This window comes from Drosophila teissieri, chromosome 2L, assembly GCF_016746235.2.
Source record: "Drosophila teissieri strain GT53w chromosome 2L, Prin_Dtei_1.1, whole genome shotgun sequence".
Lineage (NCBI taxonomy): Eukaryota > Metazoa > Arthropoda > Insecta > Diptera > Drosophilidae > Drosophila > Drosophila teissieri.
Genome location: NC_053029.1, coordinates 10,395,125 through 10,418,407, shown reverse-complemented (window position 1 = coordinate 10,418,407; position 23,283 = coordinate 10,395,125). Strand labels below are relative to the sequence as shown.

General features: G+C 45.3%; 4 protein-coding genes across 5 annotated transcripts; 1 reads left to right on the top strand and 3 right to left on the bottom strand.

The window, feature by feature from the left end:
* Positions 1–1,197: 1,197 nt before the first annotated feature.
* Positions 1,198–11,824, bottom strand: LOC122611987 (mucin-2). The gene is made up of 5 exons (XM_043785438.1): positions 11,771–11,824; positions 10,962–11,402; positions 7,909–10,658; positions 1,373–7,710; positions 1,198–1,211 (listed from the first exon to the last, which is right to left on the bottom strand). Exons 1-5 carry the CDS (start codon positions 11,822–11,824, stop codon positions 1,198–1,200), a joined length of 9,597 nt encoding a protein of 3,198 aa, XP_043641373.1.
* LOC122626731 lies at positions 11,724–16,088 on the bottom strand. 2 transcript variants are annotated; one of them, XM_043807101.1, is made up of 9 exons: positions 15,947–16,088; positions 15,438–15,880; positions 14,406–14,807; positions 14,248–14,344; positions 13,491–13,644; positions 13,180–13,405; positions 12,639–13,115; positions 12,360–12,572; positions 11,724–12,304 (listed from the first exon to the last, which is right to left on the bottom strand). In XM_043807101.1, the coding sequence occupies exons 3-9, from the start codon at positions 14,541–14,543 to the stop codon at positions 12,080–12,082; spliced, it is 1,530 nt and encodes a 509-aa protein (XP_043663036.1). In that variant the 5' UTR covers positions 14,544–14,807; positions 15,438–15,880; positions 15,947–16,088; the 3' UTR covers positions 11,724–12,079. The 2 variants fall into 2 exon arrangements, with proteins under 2 accessions (XP_043663036.1, XP_043663037.1); XM_043807102.1 differs by lacking the exon at positions 13,491–13,644 and having other exon boundaries at positions 13,180–13,436.
* Positions 16,089–17,158: 1,070 nt separating this feature from the next.
* LOC122626729 (SWI/SNF-related matrix-associated actin-dependent regulator of chromatin subfamily A containing DEAD/H box 1 homolog) lies at positions 17,159–21,057 on the bottom strand. Its single transcript, XM_043807099.1, has 8 exons — positions 20,701–21,057; positions 20,481–20,641; positions 19,544–20,115; positions 19,154–19,486; positions 18,828–19,095; positions 18,626–18,772; positions 18,264–18,566; positions 17,159–18,204 (listed from the first exon to the last, which is right to left on the bottom strand). Exons 1-8 carry the CDS (start codon positions 20,831–20,833, stop codon positions 17,578–17,580), a joined length of 2,544 nt encoding a protein of 847 aa, XP_043663034.1. The 5' UTR covers positions 20,834–21,057; the 3' UTR covers positions 17,159–17,577.
* Positions 21,058–21,276: 219 nt separating this feature from the next.
* LOC122626730 (probable splicing factor, arginine/serine-rich 7) lies at positions 21,277–23,085 on the top strand. Its single transcript, XM_043807100.1, has one exon. The coding sequence runs from the start codon at positions 21,394–21,396 to the stop codon at positions 22,933–22,935; it is 1,542 nt and encodes a 513-aa protein (XP_043663035.1). The 5' UTR covers positions 21,277–21,393; the 3' UTR covers positions 22,936–23,085.
* Positions 23,086–23,283: the final 198 nt, after the last annotated feature.

Below are 23,283 nucleotides of genomic sequence, written 5' to 3'. Positions count from 1 at the left end.
GTGGTAGTAGTCTTTATGGTAGATGTTTTCGGAGTGGTTGGTTCTGCAGTAGTCCTTAAAGTTGTTGATCTTTTTGTTGTTGGTTTATGCGTCGTTCTTTTAGTTGTAGTCTTCTTGGTCGTTGGTTTTACTGTTGTCTTATGGGTAGATGTCTGTCGAGTGGTTGGCTCACGAGTTGTCCTCTCCGTTGTTGCCTTCTTAGTGGTAGTAGTCTTTGTGGTAGATGTTTTACGAGTGGTTGCTTCTGCAGTAGTCCTTAAAGTTGTTGATCTCTTTGTTGTAGGTTCATGTGTCGTTCTTTTGGTAGTCTTCTTGGTCGTTGGTTTTACTGTTGTCTTATGGGTAGATGTCTTTCGAGTGGTTGGTTCACGAGTTGTCCTCTCGGTCGTTGCCTTCTTAGTGGTAGTAGTCTTTGTGGTAGATGTTTTACGAGTGGTTGGTTCTGCAGTAGTCCTTAAAGTTGTTGATCTCTTTGTTGTTGGTTCATGTGTCGTTCTTTTGGTAGTCTTCTTGGTCGTTGGTTTTATTGTTGTCTTAAGGGTTGTTGTCTTTCGAGTGGTTGGCTCACGAGTTGTCCTCTCGGTTGTTGCCTTCTTAGTGGTAGTAGTCTTTGTGGTAGATGTTTTACGAGTGGTTGGTTCTGCAGTAGTCCTAAAAGTTGTTAATCTCGTTGTTGTTGGTTTCTGCGTTGTTCTTTTGATTGTAGTCTTTTTAGTCGTTGGTTTTACTGTTGTCTTATGGGTTGTTGTCTTCCGAGTGGTTGGGTGTCGAGTTGTCCTCTCAGTTGTTGCCTTCTTAGTGGTAGTAGTCTTTGTGGTAGATGTTTTTCGAGTGGTTGCTTCTGCAGTAGTCCTTAAAGTTGTTGATCTTTTTGTTGTTGGTTTATGTGTCGTTCTTTTAGTTGTAGTCTTCTTGGTCGTTGGTTTTACTGTTGTCTTATGGGTTGTTGTCTTCCGAGTGGTCGGTATAAGAGTTGTCCTCTCAGTTGTTGCCTTCTTAGTGGTAGTAGTCTTTGTGGTAGATGTTTTACGAGTGGTTGGTTCTGTTGTAGTCCTTAAAGTTGTTGATCTCTTGGTTGTGGGTTCATGCGTCGTTCTTTTGGTTGTAGTCTTTTTAGTCGTTGGTTTTACTGTTGTCTTATGGGTTGTTGTCTTCCGAGTGGTTGGGTGTCGAGTTGTCCTCTCAGTTGTTGCCTTCTTAGTGGTGGAAGTCTGTGTGGTAGATGTTTTACGAGTGGTTGGTTCTGCAGTAGTCCTTAAAGTTGTTAATCTTTTTGTTGTTGGTTTATGCGTCGTTCTTTTAGTTGTAGTCTTCTTGGTCGTTGGTTTTTCTGTTGTCTCATGGGTAGATGTCTTTCGAGTGGTTGGCTCACGAGTTGTCCTCTCGGTCGTTGCCTTCTTAGTGGTAGTAGTCTTTGTGGTAGATGTTTTACGAGTGGTTGCTTCTGCAGTAGTCCTTAAAGTTGTTAATCTCTTTGTTGTTGGTTTCTGCGTCGTTCTTTTGGTTGTAGTCTTCTTGGTCGTTGGTTTTTCTGATGTCTTATGGGTTGTTGTCTTCCGAGTGGTCGGTATAAGAGTTGTCCTCTCGGTTGTTGCCTTCTTAGTGGTAGTAGTCTTTGTGGTAGATGTTTTCCGAGTGGTTGGTTCTGCAGTAGTCCTTAAAGTTGTTGATCTCTTTGTTGTTGGTTCATGCGTCGTTTTTTTGGTTGTAGTCTTTTTGGTCGTTGGTTTTACTGTTGTTTTATGGGTTGTTGTCCTTCGAGTGGTTGGCTCACGAGTTGTCCTCTCGGTTGTTGCCTTCTTAGTGGTAGAAGTCTTTGTGGTAGATGTTTTACGAGTGGTTAGTTCTGCGGTAGTCTTTAAAGTGGGTTTATGCGTCGTCTTTTTGGTCGTCGGTTCTGCTGTTGTCGGTTCGGCTGTTGTCTTATGAGTGGTTGTCTTTCCAGTAGTTGGTTTCCGAGATGTCCTTTCAGTTGTTTCCTGCTTAGTAGATGGCTCTTGAGTAGTAGATGTTTTATGAGTGGTTGGTTCTGCAGTAGTCCTTAAAGTTGTTGATCTCTTTGTTGTTGGTTCATGCGTCGTTTTTTTGGTTGTAGTCCTTTTGGTCGTTGGTTTTACTGTTGTTTTATGGGTTGTTGTCCTTCGAGTGGTTGGCTCACGAGTTGTCCTCTCGGTTGTTGCCTTCTTAGTGGTAGAAGTCTTTGTGGTAGATGTTTTACGAGTGGTTAGTTCTGCGGTAGTCTTTAAAGTGGGTTTATGCGTCGTGTTTTTGGTCGTCGGTTCTGCTGTTGTCGGTTCGGCTGTTGTCTTATGAGTGGTTGCCTTTCCAGTAGTTGGTTTCCGAGATGTCCTTTCAGTTGTTTCCTGCTTAGTAGATGGCTCTTGAGTAGTAGATGTTTTATGAGTGGTTGGTTCGGCGGTAGTCCTTAATGTTGTTGATCTTGTTGTTTTGGGTTCATGCGTCGTCTTTTTGGTTGTAGTCTTTTTGGTCGTCGCTTCTACTGTTGTCTTATGGATGGTTGTCTTTCGAGTGGTTGGCTCATGAGTTGTTTTCTCAGTTGTTTTCTTCGTAGTGGTTGGCTCTCTACTAGTCTTTGTAGTAGATGTGGTTGGTTTTGCGGTAGTCTTTGAAGTGGGTTTATGCGTCGTCTTTTTGGTTGTAGTCTTCTTGGTCGTCGGTTCTGCTGTTGTCGGTTCGGCTGTTGTCTTATGGGTGCTTGTCCTTCCAGTGGTTGGTTTATGAGATGTCCTTTCAGTTGTTTCCTGCTTAGTAGATGGCTCTTGAGTAGTAGATGTTTTATGAGTGGTTGGTTCGGCGGTAGTCCTTAATGTTGTTGATTTCGTTGTTTTGGGTTCATGCGTCGTCTTTTTGGTTGTAGTCTTCTTGGTCGTTGGTTCTACTGTTGTCTTATGGGTGGTTGTCTTTCGAGTGGTTGGCTCATGAGTTGTTCTCTCAGTTGTTTTCTTCGTAGTGGTTGGCTCTCTACTAGTCTTTGTAGTAGATGTTTTACGAGTGGTTGGTTCTGCGGTAGTCTTTGAAGTGGGTTTATGCGTCGTCTTTTGGGTTGTAGTCTTCTTGGTCGTCGGTTCTGCTGTTGTCTTATGGGTGGTTGTCCTTCCAGTGGTTGGTTTATGAGATGTTCTTTCAGTTGTTTCCTGCTTAGTAGATGGCTCTTGAGTAGTAGATGTTTTATGAGTGGTTGGTTCGGCGGTAGTCCTTAATGTTGTTGATCTCGTTGTTTTGGGTTCATGCGTCGTCTTTTTGGTTGTAGTCTTCTTGGTCGTCGGTTCTGCTGTTGTCGGTTCGGCTGTTGTCTTATGGGTGGTTGTCTTTCCAGTGGTTGGTTTATGAGATGTTCTTTCAGTTGTTTCCTGCTTAGTAGATGGCTCTTGAGTAGTAGATGTTTTATGAGTGGTTGGTTCGGCGGTAGTCCTTAATGTTGTTGATCTCGTTGTTTTGGGTTCATGCGTCGTCTTTTTGGTTGTAGTCTTCTTGGTCGTCGGTTCTGCTGTTGTCGGTTCGGCTGTTGTCTTATGGGTGGTTGTCCTTCCAGTGGTTGGTTTATGAGATGTCCTTTCAGTTGTTTCCTGCTTAGTAGATGGCTCTTGAGTAGTAGATGTTTTATGAGTGGTTGGTTCGGCGGTAGTCCTTAATGTTGTTGATCTCGTTGTTTTGGGTTCATGCGTCGTCTTTTTGGTTGTAGTCTTCTTGGTCGTTGGTTCTACTGTTGTCTTATGGGTGGTTGTCTTTCGAGTGGTTGGCTCATGAGTTGTTCTCTCAGTTGTTTTCTTCGTAGTGGTTGGCTCTCTACTAGTCTTTGTAGTAGATGTTTTACGAGTGGTTGGTTCTGCGGTAGTCTTTGAAGTGGGTTTATGCGTCGTCTTTTTGGTTGTAGTCTTCTTGGTCGTCGGTTCTGCTGTTGTCGGTTCGGCTGTTGTCTTATGGGTGGTTGTCTTTCCAGTAGTTGGTTTATGAGATGTCCTTTCAGTTGTTTCCTGCTTAGTAGATGGCTCTTGAGTAGTAGATGTTTTATGAGTGGTTGGTTCGGCGGTAGTCCTTAATGTTGTTGATCTCGTTGTTTTGGGTTCATGCGTCGTCTTTTTGGTTGTAGTCTTCTTGGTCGTCGGTTCTGCTGTTGTCGGTTCGGCTGTTGTCTTATGGGTGGTTGTCCTTCCAGTGGTTGGTTTATGAGATGTCCTTTCAGTTGTTTCCTGCTTAGTAGATGGCTCTTGAGTGGTAGATGTTTTATGAGTTGTTGGTTCGGCGGTAGTCCTTAATGTTGTTGATTTCGTTCTTTTGGGTTCATGCGTCGTCTTTTTGGTTGTAGTCTTCTTGGTCGTTGGTTCTACTGTTGTCTTATGGGTGGTTGTCTTTCGAGTGGTTGGCTCATGAGTTGTTCTCTCAGTTGTTTCCTCCGTAGTGGTTGTCTCTCTACTAGTCTTTGTAGTAGATGTTTTACGAGTGGTTGGTTCTGCGGTAGTCTTTGAAGTGGGTTTGTGAGTCGTCTTTTTGGTTGTAGTCTTCTTGGTCGACGGTTCTGCTGTTGTCGGTTCGGCTGTTGTCTTTTGGGTGGTTGTCTTTCCAGTGGTTGGTTTATGAGATGTCCTTTCAGTTGTTTCCTGCTTAGTAGATGGCACTTGAGTAGTAGATGTTTTATGAGTGGTTGGTTCGGCGGTAGTCCTTAATGTTGTTGTTTTGGTTGTTTTGGGTTCATGCGTCGTCTTTTTGGTTGTAGTCTTCTTGGTCGTTGGTTCTACTGTTGTCTTATGGGTGGTTGTCTTTCGAGTGGTTGGCTCATGAGTTGTTCTCTCAGTTGTTTCCTCCGTAGTGGTTGTCTCTCTACTACTCTTTGTAGTAGATGTTTTACGAGTGGTTGGTTCTGCGGTAGTCTTTGAAGTGGGTTTGTGCGTCGTCTTTTTGGTTGTAGTATTCTTGGTCGTCGGTTCTGCTGTTGTCGGTTCGGCTGTTGTCTTATGGGTGGTTGTCCTTCCAGTGGTTGGTTTATGAGATGTCCTTTCAGTTGTTTCCTGCTTAGTAGATGGTTCTTGAGTAGTAGATGTTTTATGAGTGGTTGGTTCGGCGGTAGTCCTTAATGTTGTTGTTTTGGTTGTTTTGGGTTCATGCGTCGTCTTTTTGGTTGTAGTCTTCTTGGTCGTTGGTTCTACTGTTGTCTTATGGGTGGTTGTCTTTCGAGTGGTTGGCTCATGAGTTGTTCTCTCAGTTGTTTTCTTCGTAGTGGTTGGCTCTCTACTAGTCTTTGTAGTAGATGTTTTACGAGTGGTTGGTTCTGCGGTAGTCTTTGAAGTGGGTTTATGCGTCGTGTTTTGGGTTGTAGTCTTCTTGGTCGTCGGTTCTGCTGTTGTCTTATGGGTGGTTGTCCTTCCAGTGGTTGGTTTATGAGATGTCCTTTCAGTTGTTTCCTGCTTAGTAGATGGCTCTTGAGTAGTAGATGTTTTATGAGTGGTTGGTTCGGCGGTAGTCCTTAATGTTGTTGATCTCGTTGTTTTGGGTTCATGGGTCGTCTTTTTGGTTGTAGTCTTCTTGGTCGTTGGTTCTACTGTTGTGGTATGGGTGGTTGTCTTTCGAGTGGTTGGCTCATGAGTTGTTCTCTCAGTTGTTTTCTTCGTAGTGGTTGGCTCACTACTAGTCTTTGTAGTAGATGTTTTACGAGTGGTTGGTTCGGCGGTAGTCTTTGAAGTGGGTTCATGCGTCGTCTTTTTGGTTGTAGTCTTCTTGGTCGTTGGTTCTACTGTTGTCTTATGGGTGGTTGTCTTTCGAGTGGTTGGCTCTTGAGTTGTTCTCTCAGTTGTTTTCTTCGTAGTGGTTGGCTCTCTACTAGTCTTTGTAGTAGATGTTTTACGAGTGGTTGGTTCTGCGGTAGTCTTTGAAGTGGGTTTATGCGTCGTGTTTTGGGTTGTAGTCTTCTTGGTCGTCGGTTCTGCTGTTGTCTTATGGGTGGTTGTCCTTCCAGTGGTTGGTTTATGAGATGTCCTTTCAGTTGTTTCCTGCTTAGTAGATGGCTCTTGAGTAGTAGATGTTTTATGAGTGGTTGGTTCGGCGGTAGTCCTTAATGTTGTTGATCTCGTTGTTTTGGGTTTATGCGTCGTGTTTTGGGTTGTAGTCTTCTTGGTCGTTGGTTCTACTGTTGTGGTATGGGTGGTTGTCTTTCGAGTGGTTGGCTCATGAGTTGTTCTCTCAGTTGTTTTCTTCGTAGTGGTTGGCTCACTACTAGTCTTTGTAGTAGATGTTTTACGAGTGGTTGGTTCGGCGGTAGTCTTTGAAGTGGGTTCATGCGTCGTCTTTTTGGTTGTAGTCTTCTTGGTCGTCGGTTCTGCTGTTGTCGGTTCGGCTGTTGTCTTATGGGTGGTTGTCCTTCCAGTGGTTGGTTTATGAGATGTCCTTTCAGTTGTTTCCTGCTTAGTAGATGGCTCTTGAGTAGTAGATGTTTTATGAGTGGTTGGCTCGGCGGTAGTCCTTAATGTTGTTGATCTCGTTGTTTTGGGTTCATGGGTCGTCTTTTTGGTTGTAGTCTTCTTGGTCGTTGGTTCTACTGTTGTCTTATGGGTGGTTGTTTTTCGAGTGGTTGGCTCATGAGTTGTTCTCTCAGTTGTTTCCTCCGTAGTGGTTGGCTCTCTACTACTCTTTGTAGTAGATGTTTTACGAGTGGTTGGTTCTGCGGTAGTCTTTGAAGTGGGTTTATGCGTCGTCTTTTTGGTTGTAGTCTTCTTGGTCGTCGGTTCTGCTGTTGTCTTATGGGTGGTTGTCCTTCCAGTGGTTGGTTTATGAGATGTCCTTTCAGTTGTTTCCTGCTTAGTAGATGGCTCTTGAGTAGTAGATGTTTTATGAGTGGTTGGTTCGGCGGTAGTCCCTAATGTTGTTGATCTCGTTGTTTTGGGTTCATGGGTTGTCTTTTCTGTTGTAGTCTTCTTGGTCGTCGGTTCTGGTGTTGTCGGTTCGGCTGTTATCTTATGGGTGGTTGTCCTTCCAGTGGTTGGTTTATGAGATGTCCTTTCAGTTGTTTCCTGCTTAGTAGATGGCTCTTGAGTAGTAGATGTTTTATGAGTGGTTGGTTCGGCGGTAGTCCTTAATGTTGTTGATCTCGTTGTTTTGGGTTCATGGGTCGTCTTTTTTTTTGTTGTAGTCTTCTTGGTCGTTGGTTCTACTGTTGTCTTATGGGTGGTTGTTTTTCGAGTGGTTGGCCCATGAGTTGTTCTCTCAGTTGTTTCCTCCGTAGTGGTTGGCTCTCTACTAGTCTTTGTAGTAGATGTTTTACGAGTGGTTGGTTCTGCGGTAGTCTTTGAAGTGGGTTCATGCGTCGTCTTTTTGGTTGTAGTCTTCTTGGTCGTCGGTTCTGCTGTTGTCGGTTCGGCTGTTGTCTTATGGGTGGTTGTCTTTCCAGTGGTTGGTTTATGAGATGTCCTTTCAGTTGTTTCCTGCTTAGTAGATGGCTCTTGAGTAGTAGATGTTTTATAAGTGGTTGGTTCGGCGGTAGTCCTTAATGTTGTTGTTTTGGTTGTTTTGGGTTCATGCGTCGTCTTTTTGGTTGTAGTCTTCTTGGTCGTTGGTTCTACTGTTGTCTTATGGGTAGTTGTCTTTCGAGTGGTTGGCTCATGAGTTGTTCTCTCAGTTGTTTTCTTCGTAGTGGTTGGCTCTCTACTAGTCTTCGTAGTAGATGTTTTACGAGTGGTTGGTTCTGCGGTAGTCTTTGAAGTGGGTTTGTGCGTCGTCTTTTTGGTTGTACTCTTCTTGGTTGTCGGTTCTGCTGTTGTCGGTTCGGCTGTTGTCTTATGGGTGGTTGTCCTTCCAGTGGTTGGTTTATGAGATGTCCTTTCAGTTGTTTCCTGCTTAGTAGATGGCTCTTGAGTAGTAGATGTTTTATGAGTGGTTGGTTCGGCGGTAGTCCTTAATGTTGTTGTTTTGGTTGTTTTGGGTTCATGCGTCGTCTTTTTGGTTGTAGTCTTCTTGGTCGTTGGTTCTACTGTTGTCTTATGGGTGGTTGTCTTTCGAGTGGTTGGCTCATGAGTTGTTCTCTCAGTTGTTTTCTTCGTAGTGGTTGGCTCTCTACTAGTCTTTGTAGTAGATGTTTTACGAGTGGTTGGTTCTGCGGTAGTCTTTGAAGTGGGTTTATGCGTCGTCTTTTGGGTTGTAGTCTTCTTGGTCGTCGGTTCTGCTGTTGTCTTATGGGTGGTTGTCCTTCCAGTGGTTGGTTTATAAGATGTTCTATCAGTTGTTTCCTGCTTAGTAGATGGCTCTTGAGTAGTAGATGTTTTATGAGTGGTTGGTTCGGCGGTAGTCCTTAATGTTGTTGATCTCGTTGTTTTGGGTTCATGCGTCGTCTTTTTGGTTGTAGTCTTCTTGGTCGTCAGTTCTGCTGTTGTCGGTTCGGCTGTTGTCTTATGGGTGGTTGTCTTTCCAGTGGTTGGTTTATGAGATGTTCTTTCAGTTGTTTCCTGCTTAGTAGATGGCTCTTGAGTAGTAGATGTTTTATGAGTGGTTGGTTCGGCGGTAGTCCTTAATGTTGTTGATCTCGTTGTTTTGGGTTCATGCGTCGTCTTTTTGGTTGTAGTCTTCTTGGTCGTCGGTTCTGCTGTTGTCGGTTCGGCTGTTGTCTTATGGGTGGTTGTCCTTCCAGTGGTTGGTTTATGAGATGTCCTTTCAGTTGTTTCCTGCTTAGTAGATGGCTCTTGAGTAGTAGATGTTTTATGAGTGGTTGGTTCGGCGGTAGTCCTTAATGTTGTTGATTTCGTTGTTTTGGGTTCATGCGTCGTCTTTTTGGTTGTAGTCTTCTTGGTCGTTGGTTCTACTGTTGTCTTATGGGTGGTTGTCTTTCGAGTGGTTGGCTCATGAGTTGTTCTCTCAGTTGTTTTCTTCGTAGTGGTTGGCTCTCTACTAGTCTTTGTAGTAGATGTTTTACGAGTGGTTGGTTCTGCGGTAGTCTTTGAAGTGGCTTTATGCGTCGTCTTTTTGGTTGTAGTCTTCTTGGTCGTCGGTTCTGCTGTTGTCGGTTCGGCTGTTGTCTTATGAGTGGTTGTCTTTCCAGTAGTTGGTTTCCGAGATGTCCTTTCAGTTGTTTCCTGCTTAGTAGATGGCTCTTGAGTAGTAGATGTTTTATGAGTGGTTGGTTCGGCGGTAGTCCTTAATGTTGTTGATCTCGTTGTTTTGGGTTCATGCGTCGTCTTTTTGGTTGTAGTCTTCTTGGTCGTCGGTTCTGCTGTTGTCGGTTCGGCTGTTGTCTTATGGGTGGTTGTCCTTCCAGTGGTTGGTTTATGAGATGTCCTTTCAGTTGTTTCCTGCTTAGTAGATGGCTCTTGAGTGGTAGATGTTTTATGAGTTGTTGGTTCGGCGGTAGTCCTTAATGTTGTTGATTTCGTTCTTTTGGGTTCATGCGTCGTCTTTTTGGTTGTAGTCTTCTTGGTCGTTGGTTCTACTGTTGTCTTATGGGTGGTTGTCTTTCGAGTGGTTGGCTCATGAGTTGTTCTCTCAGTTGTTTCCTCCGTAGTGGTTGTCTCTCTACTAGTCTTTGTAGTAGATGTTTTACGAGTGGTTGGTTCTGCGGTAGTCTTTGAAGTGGGTTTGTGAGTCGTCTTTTTGGTTGTAGTCTTCTTGGTCGACGGTTCTGCTGTTGTCGGTTCGGCTGTTGTCTTATGGGTGGTTGTCTTTCCAGTGGTTGGTTTATGAGATGTCCTTTCAGTTGTTTCCTGCTTAGTAGATGGCACTTGAGTAGTAGATGTTTTATGAGTGGTTGGTTCGGCGGTAGTCCTTAATGTTGTTGTTTTGGTTGTTTTGGGTTCATGCGTCGTCTTTTTGGTTGTAGTCTTCTTGGTCGTTGGTTCTACTGTTGTCTTATGGGTGGTTGTCTTTCGAGTGGTTGGCTCATGAGTTGTTCTCTCAGTTGTTTCCTCCGTAGTGGTTGTCTCTCGACTACTCTTTGTAGTAGATGTTTTACGAGTGGTTGGTTCTGCGGTAGTCTTTGAAGTGGGTTTGTGCGTCGTCTTTTTGGTTGTAGTATTCTTGGTCGTCGGTTCTGCTGTTGTCGGTTCGGCTGTTGTCTTATGGGTGGTTGTCCTTCCAGTGGTTGGTTTATGAGATGTCCTTTCAGTTGTTTCCTGCTTAGTAGATGGCTCTTGAGTAGTAGATGTTTTATGAGTGGTTGGTTCGGCGGTAGTCCTTAATGTTGTTGTTTTGGTTGTTTTGGGTTCATGCGTCGTCTTTTTGGTTGTAGTCTTCTTGGTCGTTGGTTCTACTGTTGTCTTATGGGTGGTTGTCTTTCGAGTGGTTGGCTCATGAGTTGTTCTCTCAGTTGTTTTCTTCGTAGTGGTTGGCTCTCTACTAGTCTTTGTAGTAGATGTTTTACGAGTGGTTGGTTCTGCGGTAGTCTTTGAAGTGGGTTTATGCGTCGTGTTTTGGGTTGTAGTCTTCTTGGTCGTCGGTTCTGCTGTTGTCTTATGGGTGGTTGTCCTTCCAGTGGTTGGTTTATGAGATGTCCTTTCAGTTGTTTCCTGCTTAGTAGATGGCTCTTGAGTAGTAGATGTTTTATGAGTGGTTGGTTCAGCGGTAGTCCTTAATGTTGTTGATCTCGTTGTTTTGGGGTCATGCGTCGTCTTTTTGGTTGTAGTCTTCTTGGTCGTTGGTTCAACTGTTGTCGTATGGGTGGTTGTCTTTCGAGTGGTTGGCTCATGAGTTGTTCTCTCAGTTGCTTTCTTCGTAGTGGTTGGCTCACTACTAGTCTTTGTAGTAGATGTTTTACGAGTGGTTGGTTCGGCGGTAGTCTTTGAAGTGGGTTTATGCGTCGTCTTTTTGGTTGTAGTCTTCTTGGTCGTCGGTTCTGCTGTTGTCGGTTCGGCTGTTGTCTTATGGGTGGTTGTCCTTCCAGTGGTTGGTTTATAAGATGTCCTTTCAGTTGTTTCCTGCTTAGTAGATGGCTCTTGAGTAGTAGATGTTTTATGAGTGATTGGTTCTGCGGTAGTCTTTGAAGTGGGTTTATGCGTCGTCTTTTTGGTTGTAGTCTTCTTGGTCGTTGGTTCTGCAGATGTTGGCTCTGCTGTTGTCTTATGGGATGTCTTTTCAGTGGTTGGTTTCTTTGTTTTCGTTTCAGTAGTTGTATTTCGGGTTGTCGGCTCTGCTGTCGATTTAGTCGTGGTTGTCTTCAGTGTTGTTGTTTTCTTAGTGGATGTGACGGTATTTGAATTTGTGGTTTCCGTTGTCGAAGACTCAGTGGTCGAAGTATAGCCATCACCCGGACCAAGTGGACAGCCCGGAAAATAAGGATATAGCCAGCAGTAATCAGGGTATTCTGCAGCAGATTCTGTTGTTGATTCGTCCCCTAATTTAATTTCACTGCCATCCAACGCGGCATTGGCAGTTTGCCAAAGGGCCAGCCAAATTAAACAACTTAGAAAGACCTGCAATTTAGAAAAAGGTTGCTATGCGGTAACTAAAAGTATTTCCGACTTACCATTGCCACTATTCGAACAAGACTCTGGATTTTTGAGCCTTACTTGGTGCTTAAATAGGAAGCTAAGAAAATGGCATAGCAGTGAGCTGATAAGGTCGTCTGGGGTCGGAGTTCAACACAGCTCAGCAGGTAAGCGCAGGTCAATACTACAAAACATAGAGATAAGCTTCAAGAATGTTTATGCATTTGAAGTATACTGTTTTGTTTTCCTTTTTGTTCTCATGACATGACCAATAATGCGATACCCCGCATAAAATAAACTTGCACCCTCGTTTGACTAGCTGTGATTTATTACACATAAATATATGGATTCACATAAATGTTGAGCCTTAGATTATAGCAGAGTCCGAAGATACCGAAGCCAAGCATTCGATCTTATTTGGTACTGTGCTTGGTGTGTAGTGTGCAAGTCTCGGGTTAGTTTCTCTCTATAGATGGTGCCGAAATAAATATTGCTTATGTCTAGGTACAATAAGATAAATAGAACAGAAGTTTTCCAGGCCCTAAATGCAATGCGACAACAGAATCTATAGCTGATGGTGTCCTGATGATTGCAAAGTGCCCGTATCCCCACCATGTTACCAGGTCCAGATCTGGTTCCAATTATTTTCTCATAATCAAGACCTAATTGTTAGTGTGCGTGTAGTAGAGAACCGTATTGCCTGGTAGCTGCCAGTGGGAGGCCTTCAGCTCGATGAGTTGGAGGAGAGTGCGCCGAATGGAAGCCGCAGATTCGCCGGCATTCAAAAAGGCATCTCGAACCAGACCCATGAGTAACTCCAGTTGCTGTGGCAGTTGCTGCTCCATGTCCTGCCCAATACAGGTCAGTACATAGAACAGGCACTCAATCTGAAATTTATTATTGTATATTACAATTTAACCAACAATTTCATCACAAACTTACCTCTGAGAGTGACCTAATGGGTGGACGCACGCAATCCTCGCAGCATTTGGACAGCAGACTAAGCAGCACCAGTGGTGGAGGAGTGCCCTCGTGGTGGGTGCGCAACTGGAGCTGCCGACGTTTGAGTTGACAAAACATCTCCGTGAGGAACGCCATAAAGGCGGTGAATCGAACCCGTGATGGCGACTTCATGCCCTGTATGGCAAACAGCAGCTGGGTACGGGATAACCGATTCTATAAGATCAAGTGAGCATGGAAATTAATGCTTAATCCTCCTACCTTCTCACGCTCCTGGTACCACTGACGGCATGTGTTGAGCAGCGCCTCGAGGAACGTTTCCTTCTGCTCCCGGGCGATGATGTTCAGGCACAGCCGTGATATTGGCAGGGCGAAGCGGCGACTCTCCACCGCACGTTTGATGAACTGCGATGTCAGTTCCATAAGACAGCGTGAGTTCAGCTTATTGGGATCCTCCAGGGCCGTGTCAATAAGCGCCTGGATCTCTGGGGTGAACTGTCCTATGTCGGCAACCTCGTTGCCCAAACCGAGTCCCAATCCGGCCATTCCCCGAGTTAGGGCATCCGCCGACGACAGCGATTTGGAGCGTTGCAGTGCATTTCCATTCATGTACGGATCTACTCCATTAATGTTCGCCTGGTAAGGCTGAGCATAGTTGTTGTTTTGCTGACCAAACTGATTATGGGAAGCCACTTTGTGACCTCGCGGCTCAGGTGCAAACTTTACACGATTTGTTGTCTGGAAAATAAGAGTTCATTTATTGAAATCTTTCTTTAAGCAAAATTTTTAAACTAGAGCTTACGTGTAGTATATTTCCACTGGAGGGCGAGTTCATGAGCGGCAGCTGGCCGCTGAGGGCACTGGTATTGACTGGATACGTCACCAAGATCGAGCGATGGTTGGTCTTCAAGCCCGGCATGTTGCCAAGGGAGAGTCCAGCCTGGCGGCGATTCACGTTTCCGTACTGACCCACAACCGGTGCAGCTGCGAATCCGGGTCCATTGGTGGGCGGGAAGATCAGCGACGAACTGGAAGAATGTTGTAGACTGTAGTTTAGCTCTGCAAGGAGACGGGAAGAGGGGTAAACAATGGCATTAAATGACTTTGCATTACCGATTGCTGAGTGCCTCGGCCGGTGCCCCGGAGCTGGTTGTCATTGTGAACTCCTGGGCATTGACGTTCAGCTTGTTGGCGACACCACCGATAGCACCATTCGAACCATCACCACCGACACCACCGGCTGGAGCAGCCAGCTCTCCGCGCACATCTGAGACAGAGTCAAGTGGGGATTTTGGGTGGGGATGAGGGTCGGTATACCCAAGAGTGTATGTGATGATGTGGGGGTAGGACAACATTGTGTGGAGGGACGGAATATACAGGGTATGAGACAGAGATATGAAAAGAATCAAAAGAAAAATGTGGTCTCAGTAAGTAAGAATTGGAACTGATAGGCTTGCAGCAAAAAATAGAGCATCTTAAGCTGGGCTGGCTGAGAGTGTATAACTAAGATAGGATTGAACTTGAGCTATTCCTACTGTTATTCTATCATATGCCACATACACTAGCATTTTGAGAAATATGTTGAAATAACGGAAGTAATCCTTATACAATATCATTATAATACATATCGTTATATTCGTATGTTCATGTTAATGGAAATGTAGTACCTTTCACGTCTAAATTCATATATTATATGTACACTTGATGTGTTTGTTTTTTTAAAACCACCACACAATTAATAACGATTTAATATCCCCGAAATATACAAGTCCTGTTTTATATTGAGTTCTATAACTTCTATAGCACCGAGCACGCCGCCAAGCACCCAAGCGAAAAAGAGAGTTTATAACGAATGGCTAAAACAACTCACTGGGAGGTCTGTAGATATCCATGGCTGGTTTGCCTCTCATCTGTCCCGACTGATTGCCAGGTACGTTGAAAGCCAGACTTCGGCGTTTGTTGATATTCTGAAACCACAAACAATAATATAAATATGGCTACTTGTTGACATCGATATGGCATACCCACCTGCTGATTCGAGGTGCGCACAAAGCTGCGTTCGCGGGAGATAACGCCGGGCTGAAATTCCGGTGACTTGCGCACCTTCCGCGGATCATTCTGTTGGCCATTCAGGCTGACCTGGGCCAGTTCCACTTTTTCGGCCATCCTGCGATTTTCGAGTAGTGCTTCTGCTCTATGTGGGTAAACTTAATTGAAGATGAAAGCCTAATCTTTGGTAGATTATCCTCCGGTTAATCGGTTCACAACTGGGATTCCGTCGAATAAACGTCTAAATGTGTGGCTTCAGTATTTGAGTAAATTTGTACATATCACAATAGTTGGTTTCCTTTCCTCCTTTGTCGAGTTGAGTTCTCTTCTTAATACGATGTGAGGGCTATCTTCCCCTTTTGCAGATTCAGATTGCTGGGTCTGAAATCCAATTAATATTTAATCGCGACAATCCAAAGCCTTAGCCCTGAGCCCTGAGCCAAACCCGTAACATGTTCACCTACTCATATATCAAGTAAAGATACACAAAAACTGTTTACCCCAGATGCGAGAGGGAGGCGCAAACTACTTGATCTCTGCGAGCAACCGGCTTTATGGCCGAGCGTAGGAGTTGCATCTGGTTTGGGGCCTCGGGCTAGAGCACTTCGTCTCCGAACGTGACATCAGCCCCCGAGTAATTCTTATTCTGCGGCCCACAAGGAGTCCGGAGTGAGTCTCCGCGAAAGATACATACATCATGGTACAGTCAGACCTCTAAGACTGTGCACTGCCACTTTGAAATCGTATAACAAAATGATCTTTCACTCTTTACTTACGGGGGGACTCACTTCTATCAATAAAACTATGAACTTGTCAAGAAGTGGTTATAAACGAACCTAATGTTGCTTAGCGAATCCTACATAGGCTAGTTGCCCTGTGAGTGACTACTATCAAAGCAATGTGAACTTGCCGCGTTAATTGCTCGACAGTCTATTCCCAGATTGGCAAACAGAATGCTCGGAATAAGCTGGGCTGGTATTATGAATCAGCGGCGGATGGACGGATACTCACCTTTTAGTGCAAAAATGTTTCTTCCAAATTGTTTCGTTGTTGCTGCGACTGCTGCTGCTTGAGCTTTTGTTTATCTCAGTCTATAGAGTATATAGATGGGTTGATTTGTGCGTTGTTGCTATTCGTCGATTCGATTGTTGCTTAGTGCCGCAGCTTAGTTGTTCGTATAAAGATATTTATCTACTTCGTAGATACGCTCTTTCGTGTCTCGTTTAATCATGCTTGGCATGCGCCAAGTCAAGCCGTAAACAGTGTCAGAAATAATTAATATTTCGAAGCGTCCCTCCACGCCCAAATAGATAGTTATGGATTGCGGGCTTCCAGACACAGATACAGATACAGCGGCAAATGCAAAGGCACCGATACGCATACGCACTCACACAAACGCACTGTGATCACAATTGATTGTAGTGCCTATTGTTGTTGCTCTGTTGCTGTGGCTGCTGTGCGGGTGCAAGCGAGAGGGGGAGATGAGTGATATGAGCGGGTGGCTCGTTAAGTATACGCACCGTTGGTATCGTCTATTTTCGGTTTGTCGCTTTGTGCTGCTTGTTCTCGGCTCGTTGTCTGCTCGTCAATTATTACGATTCCGTTTTGGTTTTGGTTTTTTTGTTTTTGTTCGCGTTGTTGTGTTCGTTCGTTGGTTTTTCTTTTTGTGTAATTTTTCTCTCATTTAATGCAGATCGCTCGCTATATATGTACATATATATATTATAGTTATTGTTCGGATTACTCACACTTGCACATACGATCGGTCACTACACGCATACCAGTGCGTCCAAAATGAGGGGGATTATTAATTGTTATTTATATGTTTCTATACTACTGTTCATGTTTAGCCTGCACGCGCTGTTTGTTTTCACCCGACTTGTGCGCCGTATTCTTTGGCAATTGCCAAAAACTGCTCACATGTGCCGCCGCATCTATATTTATAGTATATGACAGCGCTGCGAGTGATGACTGTATCGCAGCACTGTGTAGATACATCTATAAACCTATATGCAGTTGGCGTTTCTTCCGTTTCCGCTGGTCAAAAACAATAATATCAGCGGGCTGGCAGCAAGATACAAAAAAAACAAAACGACTATTTCATATTATTGGCCCGATTTATTTAGCGTTCTAGTCGCCGCCGCGGCAATATGATTTCCGCTCGCAAACAGTTTGTCTATTTTTAAATAGAATTCAAGAAAGTATTCGGGTAGGAAACGTATGTACTTATGCATGAATCACATAATCCCGATTCGTAAAACCGAAATATAAAGGATCGGATATACAAGGGGATTTAAACACATTTAACTATGATACTATGGGGGTTTTGGTGTTACTTTAGGTTTCCATAGGTTCGTTGCTGTCGATCGAGACACTATATCTGCGGGGTATATCTATTTATCGATGTACGCCGTATTATGTAGGCATGTATGTATATTCGCACGTATGTATGTATGGATGTGAGTAACGCTGCTGGCTGCTACACTGGGCGCAGGCTTTAACTTAAAAATTAAATCATCGGCGCGAGCGATCAGTTGAAGACTAAAGACTTGATGTATCGCCGCGCCAGCTGAAAGCTCTTCAAAACAGTTTGGCTCTCTGGAAAGCGATTCTCCGAGTCTCTTTGCACCACACAACCGAAAGAATCTCGTGGGAAAATGCGAGAGCGATCCGTTGAGGGTTGTCGAGCTGCTCGAACAGCACAGCAATATGGAAATAAATGCACATGTTGATCGCATTCGTACACAAATGTTCTTTATCCTTATAACAAGAGTTTCAATTCGATACATAAACGCTTACAGAAAGGAAAACTATTCAAGATGACAAATCAATAAAACAAGAATATAAACTTGTCTTGGCCATGGTTTATCGTGGAAATGTTGTTGTTACTAGTGAAGAACAGTTGTCGTCTTGACGGTGAAAAATTGCTAACTCGATTTATGATCCACTTTTGTCTAACCTTACGCCAGATCTCACGTTCCTTGCAAACAAGTTTAAAATATATAAATACAATATTGATCGGTATAAAATTATTCAAAAGATGTTAACACGATTTGACAGCAGTAGGACGAATAGACCAAGTTGATCCAATGCTGGCGCAGAATAAATATAGAGGTGGGGACAAGAACGAGAATGTCGACAACGAGGATGCCTATTTGGCGGGTGAGGCTATGGAGTTGTTTAGTGAATTGTTTAGCTGCTCCTCCTGATCCTTATCCAAACCAAGCGCTGTGGTCAACAGCTTGACCACACATCGCTGCTCGTGCACCTCGCCCTTCTCGTTGGAAGTGATGTCCTTTTCTAGTTTTAGCTTCTCTTCGGCGGCCATCAGGATGCCCTCCTCGATGGTACTCTCGGAAATGAGACGGTAAATGGTCACCGGACGCTGCTGTCCCATGCGGTGACACCGATCCTCGGCCTGTTTATCGTTGTACGGGTTGAAGTCGATATCGTGAATGACACAGGTGTCGGCAGCCGTCAAGTTGATGCCAACGCCACCGGCTTTGGTGGAGAGTAGGAATACAAAGATGTTATCGTCCCCATTAAAGTCGGTGATCAAGTCCTGGCGGACATTTACGGCGGTCGAACCGTCCAGGCGACAGAAACCAAACTTTCGTATTCGCAGATACTCCTCCACAATGTCCAGCATCATGGTGAACTGACTGAAAAGCAGCACACGGTGTCCTTCTTCCTTTAGTTTAGGAAGCAACGTATCCAGGTACCGGAATTTTCCAGAATCGCAGATCAAATTATCGGGTATCTTCACGTCGTAAAACTCCTAAAAAGACACAGAAACTTAGCAATTCGCTTTGGGATGCATATCTGATAGTCGCTTACATGCTTGTTCATCATCTGATAGACCTGAAAGTCAGACATGACTGCTAGCTCTTCAAATATGTATTGCTCATTGGTCTTTTTGAAAGAACTGGCATTTGCCAAGCGCTTAGAGAATCCACGCAGGTTAGCGTCGGTGAAGTAATGACGCATCAGCAACGGATGGTTTGCAATGCGGCGCATCTCCATCATGATCGCTATGCCGGCCCTTTCGCTGCTGCTGCACACCTCGCCCTTGTTGTTGGAATAATAATCGACCAGCTCGTGATAGTAATGTTTTTGCTGACTGCTCATCGGCACTTTTTCCTAAAAACAAATACCGATTTAAAGGTTGTATAATATTGATATTCGCCTGTCGTACTTACCACCAGGCTTAGCTTCTTGGGCAGGTTCTTGAGGACATCTTTCTTGAGGCGTCTGAGCACAAATGGCTTCATGATCCGCTTTGCTCTCTGTATTTGTGTTTCCTGGAACTGTGACACCTCGTCCTGATCTCCATCGCTTTTTCCCTTCTGCAAAGCATATGATAATATATCTTGTTTTATTTTAGAAAATGTTGGTTTTCACCTTAACAAACAACGACTTTATGTCCTCGATGCTCTTGGCGAAAAATTTGGGCATCACGAAGCAGAGCAAAGAGATTAACTCCAGCAGATTGTTCTGCAGCGGAGTTCCAGTGAGCAGGATTCGCATCCTAGCATTTATGGTTATAAGGTTAGCATAGCGTTGCGTGGTCATGTTCTTCAGCATATGTGCTTCATCAAAAATTACGTAGTCTAACTTGCAAACCCGGAACATTTTCCTCTCCTCCGGCGTGGATCCAACAATGTGATAACTGTCAATGTAGTTCATAGTTATAGTTTAGATTCTTGTATGCCTTAATGGTTAGTTACGTGGTGAGAAGAACATCAAAGCCAGTAAATCCATCCTTGGCAAAGCGCCCTCGCATTCTCCTCCGCTCGTCCTGCGAGCCATGGTACTTTTCCACCACCAGTTCGGGACACCAGCGGCTTATCTCCGCTTCCCAATTGTCCAGCGTGGACGAGGGAACAACAATTAAATGTGCAGCCTGGCTGAGACCATTCTCCTTAAGATATGCCAGAAATGCAATAACCTGAATTGTCTTGCCCAGACCCATTTCATCTGCCAATATGCCATTCATTTCTTGTTTGTGCATTACGGTGAGCCAGTTAAGGCCAATTATCTGATAATCAGCCAACTGTAGACTGCAAGAGAAAGGAAAATAGAAACATAAATGAGACAGTTTGCTGGTTATGGCTTACCCGCTGCTAAGAAGCTTAGGCTGCTCCACAATGCCAGCACCATTGGAAATCGCCTTCTCCAGACGCGACACCATGTTGTTGCATTTGCTTAGAATGGTGGCCACCGTGTTCTGTTTGTTAATCAGCTCTTGAGCGTAATTCAGAAGATCACCTGACATTCTGATGCTCTCCAGCTTTTTACGCAAATCAGCCCAATCACTAAATGGTCGCACATCAATGATGGCTAATGCCTTTTTCTCGGACAGCGTTTTAACAGACTGCAATTCAATTAGCGAAGCGTCGTTCATAAACTGGAAAACTTTTTTGCGTTGCCCTGTCATCTTGGTGGACATCTCGCTATCGCTATCATCACTGTCGTACACCTGGTCCTTGGACTGCTTCACATCATCATCGTCCGAATGGTCGTTATCCGAGAAATTGCCTTGTGAAGTTCCACTGGTCCCGTTTGAGCTGGGTTTTAGCTTGGGCTTCCCCAGTGGCCCATTCTGGCCCTTGGGCTTGCAGTTTTCTCTTAGGTAGCGCACGGAGGCGGCCACATCCCAATTAGTGCGGGAAAGGGACTCCTGGATGGCCTACGAAACACAAGATTAAAATTGATTTCAATTAAAATAGAAAATTATTGCATTAAAAAAATAGTCATTTGAAGGTATAATAAGAGCTAAAGATTTCTAATGTAAACTTGTAGTAAAACAAATTATTTAATTAATGCCAGGAGGAGTATTTGAAAATATTTAAAGGCAGACCATAAAAAGTGGGAACAGTACGCGAGGGTTATTGCTGTTCCCACTCCCGTCAGCGACGCCCCTGGTAAACGACAGCTGTTCGCAACGCCGGCCCCGAACCGAATCGCCATGTTCCCCGAACACAGATGCAGAGACGCACGCTTCCCCGCGAATCCCCCTGGTTTACCTTGCTGGGATTTCGGTCGGAAACCTACCATTGTGTCGAAGTGGGGCGAAATCTTGGCGGCCGCCATGTAGCGTTCCTCCTTTTCCTTGACAGTCAGCTCCAGTTTGGTCTTCTTGGGCGTCTGGGAGTCGTTGCCATCGCTGTCACTGTCGGCCATTACCTGGATGCGCTTCTTGCCGGGCACACGCTCTGAAATCAGGCAGTTAGTCACCGTGTCGTACCACTCGGAATTTGAGCTCAGCAAATACCAGTTTTCGCAGGACCCGCGACGGCAGAGGAAGCACTCTTGTTGATGCGGAACTGACGCAGGTCGCTGAGGCTCGACTTGGAGGGCGAGGACGCTGAGGCCGACGCGGATGCGGCCACTGGGCTGTCCGACATCGTGGGACAAGGCGAAACGCTTCCTGGCAATCTGTCAATCAGTCCTTATTCACGAATTTTGTTTGCAACTCCTACAATCTTGAGGTGGTATTTGTGAATATTCGCATGCTAGTGCGGCCGTTCGATTTTCCCGATAAAACCTATTTCTATTTGTTCAATGAAATGCAGCCACACTGTGCCGCCCATTTAAATATTAGCTAAAAGATTATTATACTTTTAAATTTATTTTTATCGAATTGTGATTAAATATCTAAATATTTAATATTGAATACGATGTTGTCAACCTAACCATAGGTAATTTTAAAAGTCGCCTACCTTTTTTAATTTTATTAAAAACAAAAGGAACTTTACAAAAATAATACTAATCTGGCGGGAAATTAGTAAAGGAGTTGCCAGATGTTATGAATTTACCGCAAGCCTGGCTATCGGTCGACAATCGAAACATTGGGACGCGTTGCAACCCTTGCTTTTTTTCGCTTGCTCTTGTAGGTTAATTGAATACACTTTTATTGCAAATAAACCGCTTGCCGAGCCGAGGGCGAACCGAGAAACTGGCAAACATGGCTGGCGGCAACACCCCGCGTGTGATCCAGGTGACCAACATAGCGCCGCAGGCCACCAAGGACCAGATGCAGACGCTGTTCGGGAACATTGGCAAGATAGAGGAGATCCGCCTGTACCCGACAATCCGTGATGTCTCCTGTCCGGTGCAGTCGCGCATCTGCTATGTGAAATATACGGAGACGACCAGTGTGCCGGTGGCCCAGCACCTGACCAACACGGTCTTCATCGATCGCGCTCTGATCGTCATCCCCGTCCTGGCCATTCCCGAGGAGTACCGGGCGCTGGAGATGCTCAAGAATGGCACCATAGTGCCGGGGCTGCAGAAGCCGGACTCCAAGCTACCGCCCGAAGTCATAAATCGCATCGAAGGACAGCTGCCCCAGCAGGTGATCAAGACGTACGACCCCAAGTTGGTGGAGTTCAATCTGCCGGAGTACCCGGCCTTACCTTCGTTCTACGATGCGCGCAAAATCGAGGAGATCCGGCGCACCATTATCGTGTGCGATGTTAAGAACGAGTGGCGCCTAGACGATCTGATGGACTGCTTCCAGCGCGCCGGGGAGGTAAAGTACGCCCGATGGGCCGAGAAGGATAACAAGACGTACTGCATGATCGAGTTCTGCGAACAAACCAGCATTATTCACGCTCTGCGCATGCAGGGCCAGGAGTTCAAGGGTGGCCATCTGAGCGTCTACCACTCCACGTACTCCATTACCAAGCCGGAGGCCAAATCGAATGAGGCGGCGCAGGCTGAGATTGAGGAGGCCATGACCATTGTGAAGGAGGCGCAGAGTATGATCTCAGCGGCCATTGACCCGGTGATTGGAATGCTCGCCAAGGACAAGCGCCGTAGGTCTAGATCACGGTCCCGTTCCCGGGAACGTCGCACCAGTCGCTCCCGCTCGCATCGTTCCACATCTAGGCGCCGTTCCAGACGTTCCGGCTCAAGGGAGCGACGCAGTGTATCCCGTTCACGCCGCTCTCGCTCGCGGGGCAAGCACTCGTCTCGTTCTCGCAGCAAGCGCTCAAGGTCCCGACACCGTCGCAGCTCCTCGCGTTCCAGGAGATCACGGTCCCGCGGCGGCAAGCACTCTCGCTCCTCAAGGTCGCGTGGCAAGCGCTCCAGGTCCCGTCATCGCCGCAGCACCTCACGCTCACGAAGCTCTCGTTCACATGGCGCCGGTGGAGGAGGCAGTGGTAACGGAAAGCGTTCCCGATCCCGCGAGCGCAGCAAGAAGTCACACCGCAGCGAGAAGCGCTCTTCGCGTTCTCCCCGATCTAGAAGCAAGCGCAGCTCTCTCTCGCCACCGCCAGCGACCAGCAGTAAGTCACGCTCCAGTCACAGCAAGGACCCGGTCGTCGTCTCCTCCAAGTCATCCCGGCGGCGCGACCGCTCTCGCACTCCCGAAACTCGCAAACTCAAATCCATCTCTGAGGACACTGAGGTTAAGAGCTCACGCTCAAGCGCCGATTCAAAGTCACGCAAGTCGGTTAGCGTCGAGAAGTCGGACAACATGGACATCTCCAACTCGCCGTAGACATAGAGAGATTGCATACTACTTTATAATAAATACAGAACTTAAGCAACCCCGTCTCCAGTACAACCCGACACCCAATGTCCTCAATGAGATTTCAATTTCACTCAACTCTGTCCTAGTTTCCAAGCATAAAGTCTAATTAAAACTGAAGCATTTTCTTTCTTAAGGGAAAAACGTAGTGTATACAAATATCCTTAAGGCCACGATATCAGGAACATCGCAATTATCTAATGCTGCCTGAAGATCTTTTAAGTTTTTGCTAAGTACGGATTGTTTATTTAAATATGGAAACTATAACAATCTTAATGTCTTACTAGGAAAATCGGTACAAATCCAAGTTTAATTAAT

Coding starts and splice junctions, on each gene's coding strand:
- LOC122626731 (XM_043807101.1), bottom strand. CDS start 14,543: ATGGCCGAAAAAGTGGAACTGGCCCAGGTCAGCCTGAATGGCCAACAG. Junction 12,573..12,638: donor GGTACCAGGAGCGTGAGAAG/GTAGGAGGATTA, acceptor TCCCGTACCCAG/CTGCTGTTTGCCATACAGGG. Junction 12,305..12,359: donor CCATTAGGTCACTCTCAGAG/GTAAGTTTGTGA, acceptor AATAAATTTCAG/ATTGAGTGCCTGTTCTATGT.
- LOC122626729 (XM_043807099.1), bottom strand. CDS start 20,833: ATGTCGGACAGCCCAGTGGCCGCATCCGCGTCGGCCTCAGCGTCCTCG. Junction 19,487..19,543: donor CCTAAGCTTCTTAGCAGCGG/GTAAGCCATAAC, acceptor TTTCTCTTGCAG/TCTACAGTTGGCTGATTATC. Junction 19,096..19,153: donor TTTGATGTTCTTCTCACCAC/GTAACTAACCAT, acceptor CTACATTGACAG/TTATCACATTGTTGGATCCA.
- LOC122626730 (XM_043807100.1), top strand. CDS start 21,394: ATGGCTGGCGGCAACACCCCGCGTGTGATCCAGGTGACCAACATAGCG.
- LOC122611987 (XM_043785438.1), bottom strand. CDS start 11,824: ATGCTTGGCTTCGGTATCTTCGGACTCTGCTATAATCTAAGGCTCAAC. Junction 10,659..10,961: donor AACCCACTTCAAAGACTACC/GCAGAACCAATC, acceptor ACCACTCGAAAG/ACAACCACCCATACGACAAC. Junction 7,711..7,908: donor AAAACAACCAAAACAACAAC/ATTAAGGACTAC, acceptor GCACAAACCCAC/TTCAAAGACTACCGCAGAAC.